At 45.9% G+C, this 18,675-nt stretch overlaps 1 protein-coding gene across 6 annotated transcripts; it reads left to right on the top strand.

Annotated features, from left to right (window-relative positions):
* The first annotated feature begins 174 nt into the window (after positions 1–174).
* LOC136963289 (prolyl 4-hydroxylase subunit alpha-2-like) lies at positions 175–12,309 on the top strand. Of its 6 annotated transcripts, none has more exons than XM_067257370.1 (16): positions 175–293; positions 4,009–4,100; positions 4,921–5,017; positions 5,316–5,467; positions 5,829–5,966; positions 6,356–6,595; positions 7,462–7,661; positions 7,779–7,955; positions 8,492–8,562; positions 8,687–8,786; positions 9,205–9,258; positions 9,893–9,952; positions 10,018–10,083; positions 10,947–11,015; positions 11,278–11,374; positions 11,860–12,309. In XM_067257370.1, exons 2-16 carry the CDS (start codon positions 4,016–4,018, stop codon positions 11,928–11,930), a joined length of 1,677 nt encoding a protein of 558 aa, XP_067113471.1. In that variant the 5' UTR covers positions 175–293; positions 4,009–4,015; the 3' UTR covers positions 11,931–12,309. The 6 variants fall into 6 exon arrangements, 5 of the variants coding, with proteins under 5 accessions (XP_067113471.1, XP_067113469.1, XP_067113467.1 ...); XM_067257367.1 differs by lacking the exon at positions 9,893–9,952 and adding an exon at positions 2,640–2,767 and having other exon boundaries at positions 236–293; XR_010878977.1 differs by lacking the exons at positions 9,893–9,952; positions 11,860–12,309 and adding an exon at positions 10,432–10,506 and having other exon boundaries at positions 11,278–11,343.
* The last annotated feature ends 6,366 nt before the right edge of the window (positions 12,310–18,675 follow it).

Genomic DNA, 18,675 nt, shown 5'->3' on the forward strand with positions numbered 1-18,675 from the left:
TTGTGATTAGAATTGCCCTTCATATTAGTGGTTAAAATACATGAAACTTAGCAAATGTATGCTGTAACTGGGAAATATTTTATTGTCTCCTGGCTGTCATCACAACATCTGAGATGCTTTACAAACGGGAATGTTGGTGCGCATTTAATAGGAGGATGTGTCTTCCTGCCCGACATGAGAGGAGGTTCTGTACGTGGCAGCGAAAAAATCCTTACATTTTCAGTAACCTCGGGGTGCCTTGAACATATCTTCACATTCCGTTAATGGTGAAGCACATCGTACTAAGGGAAAAGGTAAGCATCATTGATAAGTTTGCGTAAAAAGGGCTTACATAAGCACAAATGTAGGCTATGAAAGGCGCTGCATGTGCCCGTTGGCGAAACATGTTAGGATGGTTGTCAATAACAACTGCTATCAACTATATTTTGGGGTGGTAATTTGTTTGAACGTTGCATGAAATTACCTGTTATTTTATTTATAACAATTAAGCACGCTGTAGAGCATTTCAAGTGTGAAGTTCCCAGCTGTTAACTGGTATACGTTCACAATGTGACCCCAAGAAAGGGAAAGTTACAAGATACCATGCTAAAGTAACTTTTGATCAGGCATTTTATCTAAATATTTTTTAAATGATAATAATAATTTTGACATGTTTTACTTTAAGTGACCCGACAGTTTATACCTGTTATTTTACGATACTTTCTTTAGTGATAGGACCTACTCATCCAACTGTTGGGATTTCTAGAAACGTCTTGGCTGACGTCAGTCGTGGGATATTGTAGTCCTCCAGATGTATTTTCCAGATTTTTAAGCAGGCTGGTTAGTGTACCAAGGACCTCATGTGGGCCTGTAGTCTACAATTCTGTAGTCTTGAATATGCACCACTTCAGACCATATAGTCACCTAACTGAACCCCCCCCCCACAACTCCCCTCACTGTTACATTTTTCCCTCTGGATAGTTTATTTGGTAGTGAACAGATGCATTTGAACAGTTTTTGCTTTTTATACAGACTCAATACACTAGATACATGTCATATTTAAAATGCTTTATTTATCCTAGACTTTCCAGTCGTCTCAAGGGGATAAATGTCACGTCATAACACAACACGTGTACAGTCTGTGTGTGTGGGTGTGGGTGTAAAAGTGTTTGTGTATGATAATCTCAGTTTGTGTTATAAGTGCCTGCCGCTCCTCAGATAATTGATTGCTAGAGTCAGTCAGGCAGTTTAAACACATCCAGTGGAATGCCTAAACAGAGGACAACTCTCCAGGCTGTTGAAAGGAGGATGCTGGAGGCTGTTAGACAGTAAAGTTCTCCAGCATTAGGAGTCTTAACATTGGGTTCTATCTCACAAAAGCTACAGTCAAAATTACACCATGTACATCCAGTTCTGTTTCAGTACGTCATAGAATGGTTGTCCCCTGGAATGTTTTACCAAAAGAGTCATGTATCTACCTGCTGTAGGTTCTGGTGGTTCAGATCAAGTTCTCTGCTCTCGACTCAGGCCAACTTCTTACTGTACAGTACAGTGTTCAGTCAGCTGACTAACCCTTCAAAAAATGCTAAAAATGCTGACCTGGGGGGCCATGAACCAGACCAGCTCAGAGCCTGAGTCACACTGGTCCTTCAGAGTTTCAATAGCTGTTAAGAAGACATTAAGAAGGCAATGAATAACCTCTTGACATGGAAAAACATTTCATTTTTCGGATATGTTTGCTTTTGTGAGGTAGGGAGGAGGGAGTTAACTCTCAGAGTTACCACAAGGTGAACTCGGAGGCAGGAGTTGTCTCAGCATGTTGTATGGCCTAGGCTAGGGTAGTCTAGGCTAGGGTAGTCAATCTTTGTGTGTGTTTTTGTACACCTTTGTATGATCCATTCTGACTGATTCACCCGAGGTCACTCACTGATTTACTGACACCATCAAGTTTCCAGTGAGTTTAGTCGAGAAAATCAGCACGTGCCCTAACCTCTGGGTTAAGAATGACCAATGCTCTATGGAATAGCAAACTAATATCGGCTGTTGAGAAATCGACGAACCATCCTTGGGCTGCATGATAGTTTTTATATCCAGTCCCAAGACAGACCATCGAGTCTGAATGTGGACTTCCCCTGCGTGTGTGCATGTTACAGAGCATTGGACAGCCCTTGTTCAGGCCAGCTCATCTTCCGAGGAACTTCTTTGAGCTGGGCTCCATCTGGAGAACGTGCCTCAGATGGATAGCATTAGGGCCGCTGCTGCTAAAGAAACCTTTCCTGTTTTCACAGTCAAAAAGGCTCCCATTGGCTCGCCAAAATAAACACCTTCAGCAAACATTCGTCTGGTACCGTACCATGCAGTATTGTATTGTGGGCGAACACGCCAGGATCAGGGGAGACAGTCTAGGAAGGCTGAAGCACGTGGGCGTTGAATTCACAACTCCTTTCTATGCCCCATTGAGCCAGCGTCGTCTCGCTAGCTTTAACAGTGTGTTGGTGAATACAATTCAGGACAGGGTCCGACTGTCAATAAATGTATTTTTGGAGTAGCCTACATGTATCAGTGCTTCAGCCAAACTAGCCCTTTCCCCAGCAACTGTGATTTTAGGAAACAGCCGTGTTGCTCTGGCGTTTCTCAAACTGCTGTTCTTTCCTGTCCAGTAACATAGTGTTCCAGATGGATATCTTCTTCTGGAAAGAAGACTATCTGGATCAAGAACACCTCACTTAGAGATTACCCAGAGGAGTTTAGTGTAATGTAGATAGCACACTCCAAAGTGTTTGTTCAGGTAATTACATTTCAGACAATACCTAAACGTTCAGATATCCCTTTCTGTATTTCAGAGGGCTATGGTGGTAATCCCCAAATGAACCGCTAGATTATAGAGACTAGGGGGAATTACAGTTACACACACAACTCTGTATCCCCTCCACACCTCACACACACACACACACATACACACACACACACACACACACACACACAACCCTATATTCCCTCCACACTTCTCACACACACACACACACAAACACAACCCTGTATTCCCTCCACACCTCACACACACAACTCAGTAACGCGTCTTGTGGTATGTCTCTATACCAGTGGTGTATTGGGTTGTTTTGAATAACTTGAATTACATTGAGTGTGATTTGGAATGCATCTTTCAACCGTCTCAAGTGCTGGAGTACTAGTTGTATTGACTTAATTGTAGTCCGGTGCTAGCAGAAGCTTGACACATTTCTTGAAAAGTCAGCAGAAGTGTTACACTTGTCGTCTCACAACCTTAGAGAAGATAATGCCAACTGTCCCCTAACACCTATCTCCCTCACCCTGGTCTTGGCTGACTACTAGTAACTTCAACCTGGTTACAAAGCTACCCTTTGACCCCCTGACCCCTGAATCCCTAAACTCTGGCCCATGTTTCACGAGGGCATAAGGGCTTGGTTGGAGTGACCCGTGGGTAAGGTAGACAAGATACTTTCTGATGGATACTTTCAGACGTCCCCTATCTTTGAGCTCATCTACAGCTGTCTTGGTAGTTGGGAAAGCCATGTTCTATTGCATCACGGTCCTGGCTACACGAGTCATGGTTTCTCCACAGGCACATGCAAAGCCAGCCACATGGAGGCCCCCACGTTGGCAGAAGTCAAGCTCAGCTGGTAGACAGAGCAGGAGTCTCCCAGTCTGCCACTAATGACCCGGAGCCTTCTGGAAACTATGAATCTAGCATATTGTTAGACCACCAGCTAATGTCCTGACAGAAAGAGAACAGGCTAGGCCTTCCAGAGAAGCAGTAAATATATTCCTGTATGTGGATATTGATGGCCATGTGTTGACTATTTATTATAAGAGACAATCGCATTTGTCAGTGGCCCTGTTGCCACCACAGTAGAACTGACATGAACTCCCATGAGTGGCACTGTGCTCTCTTCAGGCAATGGAAGTAGTGATTGACATGAGTGAACATTATTCCAATTCCAGGTATAGTATTGATTGACATATGTGTTTTTTCCCCCATTGCATGTTCAGCGTCACAATGATGAAGTGCCTACCCTTCCTAACCTGGGCTCTGGTGTGCTGCTGTTGTTGGGGAGTGCAAGCGGAGATCTTCACCTCTATAGGTAGGCCCTACAGGACACTGCTGCCTTATGCGGTAGGCCCTAGGCCTCATTATGTCTCCTAGGCTGGTCTTATCTCCACCATGGGCTTGTACAACACCTATATAGAGGTGAAAGACTGCAACGGTTCCCATACTTTTTGTAAAGATAGTACACTTCATGTTTTCAATCAACCCTCCCAAGTAAGCAAATTGTTGTTGTCGTCATATTTCACCCTCTGTTCTACCATGCCTCTTACCCGGGATATTTAGCATGTTTTATTCTTAGTTGCACAAGAACTGCAACTGCACAAGCTACTTGCATCCTGTCAGGCTGAAGTGATGGGTGGCATTCTGGCGATTTATGTTCAATTTGGCTCCACAATGTGCTACGCTGCAACATTTAATGTGGCGTAAAGCTGCTTCGTTACTCTGCTTGGCAAACACAGAGAGTTCACCCCAGTACTGGGTCGCTGTGGAATTTCTGCACGCGGCAGCCTTCGAGTCCCTGCCCCCTAACGTCAAAGACTTCTGGGTCGTTAAAAATCACAGCATGGTGGGATGTATGATAATATACAATCTAAAACACTAGGGAAGGAGACATCTCACATAGCTTTCCGTCGGTCTGAAACAGCCTTTCCCATGAATATCTTAGAAACACCACAACAACGCACCCTTGCATCTGTATCGATGACGCCTATCACAGATAATCACTTGACGCAAAGGTCAAAAACCTAGTAAAGACGTGGGGTGTATTTTGTTGTGGTGGGATACAGGTTTAAACCTGTGATTCGACTTTTCCTTGTTAAACTGGATGACGTTCTGACTGTTGAAATCTGTCTCAGGTCAAATGACGGACCTGATCTTCACGGAGAAGGAGCTGGTCCAATCCCTGAAGGAGTACATCAAAGCGGAGGAGTCCAAATTAGCGGCTGTCAAGGGGTACTGTGTGTTACCGCTGCGTGTTTGTGTGTTATTAATAATGGAAGAGATTCAAACCAGACACACGCAAACCTGGGCTTGTCTGACTGTAGACTTAACCTTGTACCGGCAATGCCTGAATAGGGCAGGTGACAAATGAAGGGATAATTTGATAATTGCTAATACAGCCCCTGTCTGGTTGAAGTACAAGTTCTCGGGAATCACGTTTTGTCTTGTAGCTGGACCGGGCCTGTATCTACAAACTCCCTCTGCTGTGATGCTAATTTCCAGCCTACCTGTCTGTCTGTCTCTGGTCTAGCTGGGCCAACAAGCTGGAAGCATTGACCCGGGCCTCGACCTCTGACCCTGAAGGCTACCTGGCCCACCCGGTCAACGCCTACAAGCTGATGAAGAGACTCAACACCGAGTGGGCCCAGCTGGAGAGCCTGGTTCTGCAGGACCCCTCAGATGGTAGGAGGAAGGTTGGAAGGCAGTGTGTTTGTGTGTGTGTGGGAGTGTGTGTGTTCCAAGCACCGCCCACGCATCTGCTCGGAGAGAACACAGGCTGTCATGCAGCTGTTGGTTTCTGTTTACTTTGGCCATATTTTGGTATGTGTGTGCTGCTATCAGACGTGTGAAAGGAAAGTGGGAGGAAAGTTCCAGACTTGTGTTCATGTTAGTCATTGGTGCCGTAAGCCCCCCTGCTAACACTCCTTACAGCTGTGTTCCCTCACGCACTCTCTCTCTTTCTCTGTCTCTCCCCCCCCCCCCCCCCCCCCTCTCCCTCCCTCCCTGCCTCTCGTCTCTCGTTATCTCTCGGATCCCTTTCCAGGGTTCATCTCCAACATGTCGGTGCACAGGCAGTTCTTCCCAGATGAGGAGGATGAGAAGGGGGCTGCCAAGGCTCTGATGCGCCTCCAGGACACATACAAACTGGACTCGGAAAGCTTCTCCAAAGGCAAGCTGCCAGGTAAAGAAGGAATGGTCCTGGATAATATCTGTGTGTGTGTGTGTGTGTGTGTGTGTGCGCGCACGGCAGAGTGTTTAAGGTGTCTCCTTAGACCGGAGTGTGTTTGTTTATGCATTTTTTGGTATTTCAAATCTACTAACAGCTGCCACGCAGGCTTCAGCCTCTTGACGTGTTATCACACTGTGGACACATCTCAACCTGCCCGAGAGTCCTCTCAGCACACATATCAGCTTTAACCATCTCCCTCCACCCAATCAGCTTTTTAAACCGAATTCTAACCCTAGACCTGCCAGGCGGATGGCGACAACGGACAACCGTTCGTAGCGAACCTGACCTGGTGTATTTCTCTCAAGCGTGTGGCGTTTTTTCCTCCCCCCCCCCCCCCTCAGGGATGCACTCCAACGCCCTGCTAACGGTGGACGACTGCTACGACATGGGGAAGACGGCGTACAACGAGGCGGACTACTACCACGCCGTGCTGTGGATGCAGCAGGCCCTGCGGCAGATGGACGCCGGCGAGGACGCCGTGGTGACCAAGGCCGACGTGCTGGACTACCTGAGCTACTCGGTCTACCAGATGAACGACCTGCCCCGCGCCATCGAGCTCACGCGGCGCCTCGTCGCCATCGGTAACGGGACCCCCGCGGGTCTTTTTTCTCGCTCTACCTTCATTCCGTTTGTCGTCATCGTCGTCTCTCCCCGCGCCTCCGTCGCTCCCCCTTCTCTCAACTCTCTCTCTCTCCGTCTCTCCCTTTTCCGCTCTGTCTCGTCCACTTCCTCTTTTAGCAGGGCGTAGCCTGACAGTGGTCACGGTTCCTAGTGCTATTTCAGACTCGGGGCCTTAACGGAGGACGCGGTCGTCGGTGAAGGCTGTAATCATGGTCTTGTGGCGACTGGTGTTGGACTGTGAAGTCAAACGGACCTAGCTGTTTTGACAGCTTAGGAGCTATATCAAATATCTGCGCAGCAAATAGGATTTTTGGTGTTGTCATTGAGTGAGGGATTTCCCTTAGCTCCTTACTTGATTGAGTTCTCGGGGTAGTTCCGATGGATTCAGTGGAAAATGGCAAAGACTGTAAAGGGATTTAAAAGGAAATGCCTGACCCGGGAGTTGGCCTATGGTGTTTGTTTGTTGTTGAGATTCCTGTCTTCCTACTGAAGGAGACCACTCACCAATGACTGTCACCGACGCTGTTGTGGACACCCCCCCAGCCTTGGGAGCTTTAAATTCATGGTCATTTTCTTTAAAGACCACAAGGTGGTGTTGCTCTCTGTCACCCAGTGCTAGCGGTCTTCCTCCACAACCCTGACCGTAACCCGACTGACATGGTGGCCATAGCTCCGGCGGTCAAAGCTTTTAGTCAGGCGGATTTCTTTTCCTCTCGAGACCGATGTCTCTAGAAAGAGCTGTATCATTTGTGTGGCATCTCCTCATTCTTCCCGACCCTCTCCAGAGTCAGTCGGGGTAACAGCCTCTTTCATGGTGTCGTTACAGACTCCGGCCACCAGAGGGCAGGAGGGAACCTGCGGTACTTTGAGCGTCTGCTCGCCAAGCAGCTGTTGGAGCTGAACCAGGAGTCCCAGCCGCCCGTCTCTGAGGAGCCCATCCAGTTGGGCACCTACGCCCGGCCCAAGGACTACCTGCCCGAAAGAGAGACCTACGAGGCCCTGTGCAGGGGCGAGGGAGTCAAGATGGTGAGAGGGAGAGACCTTGATACCACACGCTAACCCCCCAAAACACTAGCCCCGAATTCCGTCTAGCCACTGTGGTCGTACATGTCGATTATTGACTCCTCCCTCTTCCTGTTTCAGACCACCGCGAGGCAGAGCCGCCTATTCTGTCGTTACCACGACGGCAAGCGGAACCCCCGTCTGCTACTGAAGCCGATGATGGAGGAGGACGAGTGGGACAGCCCCCACATCGTACGCTACCTGAACGCCCTGTCAGACCTGGAGATCGAGAAGATCAAGGAGCTGGCCAAGCCCAGGGTGAGAGGCAGGGCACTAGAGGCAGGGCACTAGAGGCAGGGCACTAGAGGCAGGGCACTAGAGGCAGGGCACTAGAGGCAGGGCACTAGAGGCAGGGCACTAGAGGCAGGGCACTAAAGGCAGGGCACTAGAGGCCTGCAGGAAAACATGTCAAACCAGAGAATAGCCTTGGGGGGAATCTCTTTACCTGTCACACATGCTCCATCTGGAAGTGGGTGAGGGCTTTAAGTTGGTTAGAGGTTCAGTCTTTCCCTATTATAGGTTTTAGATCCTTGGGCATCTGTGATGCTCTCGACGTTGCATATAGATCGGGCTGTACAAATCTGATTTGATTTGAAGTGATAGCGAGAGCTTATCTCTATCACTATATCACCTTTACCCTTCAAAATAGTCGTACCAGTGTTAACCATCTGAGGATTCCTCACACCGCGCGGCCTGTACATTTAGACGTGTGTGTTGTGGATGTCTGAACCACATCATGTGATTATCTCAGGCCTGCACACTGATTTACTGTTCATCTGTGTAAACACTTGAAGCTTGCCAGAGCCACAGTTCGAGACCCCAAAACAGGCGTCCTGACCACAGCCAACTACCGAGTATCAAAGAGGTGAGTCCTGCTGGTGAACAGTGCTCTGGCGCCACCCTGTGGTCCAGTCGGGGCATATCTGCTGCTGTTGTGTGGAGGTGCTGGCAGGGAGTCAGACTGAGTGTTTTGCGTGACCGTCCTGCAGTGCGTGGCTGGAGGGGGAGGAGGACCCTGTCATTGAGCGTGTCAACCAGAGGATACAGGACATCACAGGTCTGACAGTACAGACTGCAGAGCTGCTTCAGGTAGTGTTCCACTTTTCCCTATGATGCATACTGGCTATACTATGCAATAGTATAGGCTAATAATACTACACTGAGAGGACAGAACTCATAACAAATTCAATACATTTCGTTATTTGTCTATACTGTATGTTACAGCTATGGTCAGTGTCCAGAAATCTGACATTTTGTCCAGATATAGTATCAAATGCATGGCCAGTGTCTAGAAATCTGACATTTTGTCCAGATATGGTATCAAATGAATGGTCAGTGTCCAGAAGGCTGACATTTTGTCCAGATATAGTATATAATGAATGGCCAGTGTCCAGAAGGCTGAAATGTTGTCCAGATACCACATGGACATAGCAACTCTGTTGGAGTGCATTGCATGAGCAGGTTGTGTGACCATACACTAAGCCTCTTCCTCTGTGCCACTGTGCAGGTCGCTAACTACGGGGTCGGAGGGCAGTACGAGCCCCACTACGACTTCTCCAGGGTAAGCACTCTGACAGCAGTGTCAATGAACGGGTTCCACATGGGTCCATGTTCATTATGACGATTGATGAACGACTTCCTCGTGTCACGTTAAAGAGGAATGTGGTTGTTGTCTTTGGTCTAAGGTCATTCTCCCTCTTTGTAGAGGTCAGCGTCCCAGAGGGAGGATGACTGTGTGTGTGTGTGTGCGTGCGTGTGTGCGTGCGTGTGTCAAGAGGCCCCTCATTCCCAGCCGAGGATTGCAGCAGGAGGTTATTAATGACTTGAGTAGAATAACACAGTAACACTCTGTTGCAGTCAAGGTGTTTATGGTCGACTATATGACTCCAACTTTAATCTCTTTAATGAAAAGGAAAATTCCGGTTGCATGTCCCATCACCATGGTGCTATTGGGGGGCAACATGGGGGGAAACTGTAGAATCATCTAGTTCCTTAGAACTCAATTCCAAATGTACAGCCATCCTTTAAAGTTGATCACGTTTGATTATCATTTGTCATCCTGTTATTCTATCATCATCCTGACCAGGTTCATATTTTAATTAGTACCAGTTTTTAGTGGCTTTTGTGGCCGCCCGGCCGGGATCCTGGACCAGGTCTTGTCAGTCTGGGTTAAACGTTACAAACATCTGTTGCAGCGTCCTTTTGACAGCAACCTCCAGGTCGATGGAAATAGACTTGCGACATTCCTCAACTACGTAAGTACGTGTGTCACGAGACCGCGCCTTCATGCTGTGCTTTATCTCAAATTTTATCTTCGTAGAGAGATGAGCCTGATGCTTTCAAAACATTAGGCACTGGAAATCGCGTGGCCACTTTTTTGAATTACGTAAGTATGCGTGCCCAGGCGGTGGTGGGGGTGCCGGGAGAAGCTGCTGACTTGGGCACCTTCCTTGTTTGGTGTTCCTCCTGCATCGCAGCTAACCCGACGACTGTCTAAGCTCTGTTTCAATATAGGACTTGGATTGATTGACATGACTGTACGTTTCACACAGCCCAGCCCCACAGGCACTAACCTGACTGGAGGGCATGCCAGTTCCACGACTCGGCAAGTTAAGACCATGCTTAGGAAGGCTGTGAAACCCATCTCATGAGTCAGTCAATTTCAGTGCATATTGTTGAGAGTGTTGTACTGAAGGCCCACCCCAGTATACTGTACTTTTCTGTCGTATCTTAGTTCTGGAGCCACACTAATACGCATGATGTTTTGCAGTAATAAAGAGAGAGTCGAATGCATCTCTATCACTGAATGGTACTTATTAATAAAATCAAACTTATGTGGAAATATGAAGTAGAATACGTGCTGGGCATGGTATGCTATAGCTCTGGTACTTATGTATCACGATCTGTAAAGTGTAAAGAGAGTCAACTGCTTCTGTTTTTGTATATGGTTGTATAGATATGTAGATATAAATATATGTTTATAGATACGTTTTCCCAGTAGTATCTGGCTATGTCACTGAATGGTTGCCAATCATTGTATATTCTACGATTTAGCCTCCTGAGAGACCACTGTTTAAAGATTCAGTTGACATAGAAACTGCATATGCAAATAGAATTGAGTTGAAGACACAAGTTAAAATAGTATCATCTAGTCATTTTATGTAGCAATTGTTCCATATAGCGTGCTGTATTCCTTTCAGCCCATGTACTGGAGGATGGTTTGGCTGACGTTTTTTCCCCCTCCGTCAGATGACTGATGTCGAGGCTGGAGGAGCCACGGTCTTCCCAGACTTTGGAGCAGTCATCTGGCCTAGAAGGGTAAGGAAATCCCCCCCCCTCCCTGGCCCTGACCCTGACCCTGACCCTACTGGCCCTCCTGGCCCTGGCATGGTCCCTCTGAGTGGAAGAGTCCCTCTGCTAGTATCCCTTTGGTGGGCTACAGTACCAGACAGGTCTACTGTAGCTGCACTTCATCTACTCATAATGAAAAGGCCAAAAGCATTTTTGATAAAGCCTCACAACAGTTGTGAATGTCATCGAAGTACAGATTAATTGTACATGTTTGTGCGTGTTTCCACAGGGAACTGCAGTCTTCTGGTACAACCTCTTCAGGAGTGGGGAGGGAGACTATAGGACCAGGCACGCTGCCTGTCCTGTCTTAGTAGGAAGTAAATGGGGTGAGTTTGGTTATTTAAGTGAAGCCCATTTCACTGTAGTGGAAGCAGATTTCTCCTGCATGGTCAGTAGTCAAACGTTAAGTTCTAGGTTATGTTCAGACTGGCAGGGATTGACTGTGTTGTATCTCATTTCATGCCTGTCCTAAAAAACACGTACTGTTTGGTCTTAAAGTGAGCCTGGTCAACCTAATGGAAGACTGTGGCTATAAAACTGAACCTAGGGGCCTTGCTAAGTGGCATTGACATCATCATAGTTCTTGTCATGGTATGGACAAGCTGGACATCCCATAGTACTACAACAACAGCATGGAATGTAGCCAGAGGTTTGCTCAAAGCAAGACCCAGGGTCCTCTTCTAGGGGGCGTAGGCCCAAATAATGCTACTACTAGTAGTAGTACTACTGCTACTATAATTATTATTGCTCCTCCTATTATACTAATACTTTTACTACAACGATGTGACTTGTTTGGTCTCTGTGCTGCTAGTGTCCAACAAGTGGATCCATGAGAGAGGTCAGGAGTTCAGAAGACCCTGCGGCCTGACAGAAGTGGACTGAGGCTGTTCTTCCCATCGAGAATCACACACCACTTGCAGTGCCTTAGGCTGTGATCCGACCTCCCCGAAAGCATACACACACACACACACACACACACTCAGGTCTTGGATAGTGAGCTGAGACATGCCTTTTTTTGTGTAACTCTGAAAATGTATTGACGGTTTGGCAAATGTATGTGTAGGGCCTTAAAGGCCTCAAATGTTTGTTTTTATAATAATTTGTGTTTTGGAAATTGTGTCTTTTGATCGACGTGACCTTTGCATAACTAAATACTGAGAAAAAAATCATCTGTTCATTCGCATTTATTTATAGACTTTTAAATTATTACACTGTTTTGGAACATTGAGAAGAATGAGCATTAAACAGTGTGTTTTATTAAGAGTGTGTTTCTTACTGGAACAATCACACAACTGTCACCAGAGTACTGAGAGCTCTCCCTCTCACACGCCTGCACCCCATTTCACAAAATCAGTCTCCTTGCCTGCTTGTTGACTCATTTGGCGCATTTAAACAGTTTGTTCCCCTTACTTCAGTCTTATGTTTCGCCTGCAATTCTAGCAATAAGTCTGCTCCAACACACCTGATTCAAATGAATGGTTGTTATCAGGTCTGCAAGACAGTGGACCCTGAGGACCAGGGTTGAAGACCGCTGGCCTAAAACACATGTTCTGTTACATCATTTCACCATCATGTTTAACTATAAAAGACACTGGGGTTTTCCCTACACAAACAAATGGACCATGTCATAGAGTTAACATTCATTCAAAAATATTTCAAAACTCATTTCTCTGTAAACGAGTCTGCTTACGGAAGGCTTTCGAGGTTTTCCTTTCAAGTGCCTGTGACATGTCTCGTGTCGAAGAGCAAAGACAATTTGGAAAGCTTGCTGCAATGTCGATTTGGAAGTGTCATGCATGTCTGTTTCTCTGGACAGAGTGAGGGTTTCTCCTATAGTCCAGATGTCCAGACTCGTTTGTCACCCCTCTGACCCCCGACCTCCCCACCAAGGGGAGGAAGGAGAATAACGTAGTATAAGACAAGTGGGTCAGTGCATTCTACTGGGACACCCACTCCTCACATCCAGGAATGTTTTCAACGAATAAATAAAATGCCCTCGAGCTACAAGGACCATTACCACGAGGAGAGTCATCTTGCACAAAATGAACCCACACTCTTGTCTCATTGTGACTGGTCACAGGTCACACCCTGCCGTTAAAAGATTACCTGCTGCTGCTCACATTGCTCTTCTAATCAACCCCAGGTGCTTCACCGATGACACGTTGTAATTAGCGGCCATGACAATGAGGACTGGCGCTAGGTAAGATGAAGCAGGGAAGCATTTAAGAGTTTCAAAACGATCGGTTTATTTGTTTACAATTGTTCTTGTTGCTGGAAGGATTTGTTTCACATTACCGATGTGAGGCATGGCATTTAAAACAGGGCTCTCAAGTCACACGCATTCGCTGTGAGACTCACGCATTTCAACCAGTTCACACGCTCTCACGCAACACCTTGTATTTCTCACGCTGAGAAGTAATAGTTAACTTGTCCCGCTATATACAATAAATGGACGAGGCGCAGGCATACGGAGGTAAGTTTTCTGTCGAGTTGATAGCTTGTTATACAGAGTTAATGCCACCTACAAGCCAATAAGAAACACTAGCAGCACCCCGCCCCATGTCTCCTGGATACCTGACAATGTACCCAAACGTTGAGGAATGGAAGTCTCACGCCAAACTTTTGATAAAACTTGAGAGCCCTGGCATTATTCTCTGTCGCAAGAGCAAATTGAGAAAGATGAGTCAGTTGGCTTAATGGGTTAGCACAGGTGAGCATATACAATGATTGGGTATGGTACTTTTTAGTCTGTGACTTTTCTCAGGTCTACAACATTTAATAACACTGCTTGTCCTGTGGATTTGGTTCTTTGCAAGAAGAGTATTTTGAAATTATTTGAATAGAAACATTTGGTAATTTTTTTTTTTTTTACTCTTTGATTGCTGACCAATAAGTGATATAGCCAAGATATGGAGACCAGCAGATTTCACTGTGGAATTGTATTGGCACTGAGCAGCGTGTGTGTCTGTGTTCTGGATAATTCTATACCTCTACAGGTAAGGTTCTGTGACTCCAAATGTGACGGGATTCAAGTTTCATAAATTATTTGTCAACATGTTCTTGGAACTACTACTAATCTAGTAACGTATGTGCGTTGGGCCTACGAAAAATTGCATTTATGAGATGTTTGCCATTGCATTTGGTGTTAAACTGTGTGTGTGTGTGTTTGTGTGCACTGGTCTTGGAAGACAACCTGATGGAACTCATGGAGCTGGAGCAGGGCTTTACTTGGAGCGTCTGTGATTTCATCCCAGCAGACAGACCATGTCCTGAAATGCAGAACATAACAAGGTACAGCTGTTTAACACTCTCCAACCCGGCCTCTCAGTGTTTCAAAGTGTTCCGCTTTAAGTCAGATCTTTTTTACATGCATGTTTTTTCCTGTGCTTCAAATGAAGCAAGCTGGCTAGACGTACCAAAAATTTCCTATTAACTCCGATGTAACCAAATCAAATTGTAGTTATTTCTGAGGCCAGTCTTTTGACTCAGAATCTGGACAGACTTCCATCACCAATGTGGTTGGTCCATTAGGATGCCTTTTGGGGAGATTCTCAAACAGTTGCCGTGGACGATGAATTCCGCCGGCCGTTGGTTTCCGTGGTTACCCCCCCTCTGTTTTGAACTTTGAGGTTGTTGTTGTTCCAGTCGTTTTTCAAAAGGTGCTGTTTTGACATTTGCTGAATGACATAATCGGGTGCTATGTGTAGTTCTGTATCTCAATAGAATAGTGTATAACCAGATTTATGGTAAAGCTGTTCAGGCAATTAACTATTCCTACTGGTTTGTCATGAAAGTTGACTTGATATCCAACTATACTGACTGCATGGCCTACTCCATCAGTGTTCTGCAGAGATGTGGGGGCACTCCCGAAGACTTTCCAGAAGACCTTGAGAACCACGTCAGTAACCCTTCCACTGCCTTACAAGCTGGTGGGGCGGCTCAGACGGAGGTGGATGATGATGGAGAAAGCTGCACATGCTTGTTCTTCAAATGGTAGGCACGTGGCCAAGACCTTGTGTGAAACTCCTAAACCTTTCTGACAGAAAAACGAACAAACGTCTTGACTTTGGCACCGTGTGAAGTTTTGATCTGCGTACAGAGGGGTGACCCGATCAAGTAACATTGCATTAATATTATCTGTAATGCAGAAGAAGGAATACAATATAGAGCGCACGGCGGGGTATAGCTCTAGAATGTTCTGCCCTCTGGGAAAGAGGAAGAGAGAGAAGTGGGGGGCGTCCGATCTGAAGTTCAGTTCCTGGATATTGTCCATTAATCACATTCCCCTGGACCACCAAATAAATGATATAGAGAACGATCTATATTGCCAGTTAAACATACACAGGAACACAACAGGAACAGTTCACAGAAAGTCCAGGGGATCACCACCGCCGGATGAACACGTCATGTTCCTATGGTTTTTGAAACAACTTATATAACAACAAGTACTTATAAAAGTGTTCCCTTTGCACAATGTTATAGTGTCTTAGTTTGGATAAGTAACTTTGAGGGATAATTTTTCATCAAAAATTATGAAAGGCAAATGGCATGTGCACATGCAACTTATGCACTTCCACTTTGCCTTTCTGTACATCAGGATGGAGGATAAACGTACGGTACCCATGAGACGACTCGCTTGTAGTTCAGCTGACGATGTTCTGTTCTTGAACGATGTGGTGGACATTACTCTCGATCTCCCCTACTGTTTTAACTGCTGCGCTGTCTTTCGTCTTGAGAACTTTTGGCCGCTCTCTCCAGTTTCTCCCAGAGGCTCCCCAGCCAGAAGGATCTGGACGGCGTCGCTCTGAGCCTGGTCAGACTGCAGGATGTATACTGTTTCCTCAAGGCATTGTGGGGAAAAAGACAGGTGTGGACCATGTTGCTTGTCTAAATGACAATACCATTTCACTATTCGACATTGTTTAACACTAGAGGACTGTCAGGATAATATTCTGTGGGGAATGCAGGGGGTTGAATGAAGTGTGATGAACCAGAGGCCTGGTCGACATCCCAAATATGAATCAAGATCCTTTCTCCACATCAAATGCTCCCACCCACAAAAATCAAGTGGGGAAAAAAAACTAAGCAAAAGTTCTTGTTTCCCTACAGCAGGACAAGAACATGCCCCACTCTTGGATCCAGATGAGCTCTTCCACGTGGCCAAGGTTGCTTTACGGAACTACAAGTTCCAGCAAGCTTTGCAGTGGCTCAACGAGACTCTGAGGCAGTTGGATGACAGCGTCCTAGCAGTGGTGACCAGGAGAGAGGTGCTGGGCCATCTGGCCTTCCTGATGGGACACCTGCCCTTGGCACAAGAGCTTATGCAGTGGGCACTTGCCCTGGGTAGGTGGAGATGTCTTCAGTTCCAAGCATCGCTCCAGATAACCAAAATAATGTTGTGGGTGGTGTAATGGGAGGATTCTGAAGACACCGTATGCTAAAATAGTCAAGATGCCGTAGAAATACAAATTATTTATTCAATACCGAAAAGGAATCTGCTGGAGGACACAAGTGTCGTTCAGCCCAGTGATGCCTACTCTAAAACCGTGCCTCAATAGTCTCACAGCACCTGGTCATTCTAAACAACCATCAATCAATCAATATAGTCATTGGTTACATTCTTCTCCACAATGCATGTCTGATCAGGAAAAGGTCAAACAGCTGCTTCTCATCAGCACATTTCCAAAAACACATGAATCTCCCAGAGTTTGTGTCTTCAAATGTCCCTCTGGTCAACCTACCCCTATTAGGTCAAAGTCTTGGATGGAAGCTCTTCAGACAATTCCCAACCCCAAGTGTCACCTGCCCTACAGGGTAGACGGTACCTCAGTATACTTAAGCCATCTGGACAAACATTCCCTCTACGTCCTTGCATACAGACCAAAAATATTTTCCCCGATGTTTTTTTTCTTTTTATCAAATGATACTTCTTGTTCTCTACATGGTCATAATTCTGTCTTTTTGTTTTGTCCAAGCTTGCAAGAGCACATGTTTCTGACTCTCAGCCCACTGAACCACGTGTAGCCAAAACGTTTGTTATTCTTACATATCCACACATGCTACTAAATGATCGTAATGTTCCTTAACTGGGTTCAATGCAAATATAACCAATGTTGCTGAACCATATCTCCATGAGGGAGTTGGCTAATATGAGATCCCTGACTGATTTTATGTGAAATCTGTCTTTTTAAAGATGTTTTCCAAAGAGGTAATGGTACCCTGTAAGTATTCAGTTCCACCATAGCAGCTTGGCAAGCTTTACACCGACTGGCTTTCCCATGTTGCACAATAGTGGCTTTTGTACCGAAGTGAAAGCGATCAAGCCGATTTATTGATTTGCTTGTCTAAAGTGGTATGATTTGGGATGGATTTATTCTTTGTTCCACGTTCTTATTTATTTTTGTATTCATGGCATCTTCGAAATCAAGTCAAACTAGAGTTGGAATGTACAGTAGAACTCCAAACGAAAGAGGTGTTTATATTGACAGAAAGAGGTGTTTATATTGACAGACGTCAATGTTATTCTCCTCAGTGCTAGTGTCTCTCCCTCTCCTTTCCTCTCCCTCACTCATGTTTTGTTTTCCAGGGCTTGGCTGGGTGAGGATGACCACCCTGTCATCTCCCAGCTCACCCGGAGGATGGCTGATGTAAGTGGACTGGACATGTAGACAGCAGAAGTGCTACAGGTGCTCATGTGATATTTGACCTCTAGTAATATCATTACCAGAGACGGTTAGGAATGGTTGCGCTTGCAGGGCAAGAATTGAGAAACGGGACTGAAATGGGTTCAGCATTTTTTGGTTGTTGGGACAAGCTACTGTTTATCTGTAATTACCTAACATACAGTAATAGACAGCATATTTACACCATTCTGTGGGTGAGATATCCCCTCATACGTTCCACTTGATGCAAAATGTCATTAAAATAATACCAGATATATTTTCAGGTTGCTAACTATGGGATTGGTGGACAGTATGAACCTCACTATGACTACAAGGTATGTGAAGATAGGAGACTTAAATACTGTGCAGATCTATGTCAGCCAGTCATATTCACACATGTTATAGCTTTCCACAGGAAACCAATGCTTCAGATTTGAGAGGCCACAGGATTGCAACGATTTCTGATCTATTTAAGATTTAAATGAATCAGTCCCTAAATGAATTTCCCTCTATGGTGTCCATGTTTGGGATTACTGTTGTGAAGAACACGTGTTGTGTGTCTCTGTCTCATAGATGACTGATGTAGAAGTGGGTGGAGCCACAGTGTTTCCTCAAGCAGGAGCTGCTCTTCAACCGCTGAAAGTACCCCGGCAGGAACATAATCAGTGTTATCCTGGCTCAGATAGTTGCCATGTTGACCAATGGCACACTATGCCTCATAGATCACCCAGCACTTAAATGATAAGGAAAACATTTCAGATTTCAATCCTAATGATGCTGTTTGGTGTGAAACCCAGTTGTGGTTGTGCTGTCCGAGCAAATGGGGAACAAATACTAGGTGTTTTTAGTTTGTTTTCAGGCTTGTCTTCCTTCTAGGGGTCTGCTGTACTCTGGTATAACCTTCTACAGAATGGGGATCCGAGGACTCTTCATGCAGGCTGTCCAGTCTATGTGGGCAATAAATG

Source organism: Osmerus mordax, chromosome 19 (genome assembly GCF_038355195.1).
Source record: "Osmerus mordax isolate fOsmMor3 chromosome 19, fOsmMor3.pri, whole genome shotgun sequence".
Taxonomy (NCBI): domain Eukaryota; kingdom Metazoa; phylum Chordata; class Actinopteri; order Osmeriformes; family Osmeridae; genus Osmerus; species Osmerus mordax.

Bases quoted from the DNA above. Each gene is read 5' to 3' on its own strand.
- LOC136963289 (XM_067257370.1), top strand. From the start codon at position 4,016: ATGATGAAGTGCCTACCCTTCCTAACCTGGGCTCTGGTGTGCTGCTGT. The intron at 7,662-7,778 runs GTGAGAGGGAGA...TTCCTGTTTCAG, and splicing joins GGGGCGAGGGAGTCAAGATG to ACCACCGCGAGGCAGAGCCG. The intron at 8,787-9,204 runs GTAGTGTTCCAC...GCCACTGTGCAG, and splicing joins AGACTGCAGAGCTGCTTCAG to GTCGCTAACTACGGGGTCGG.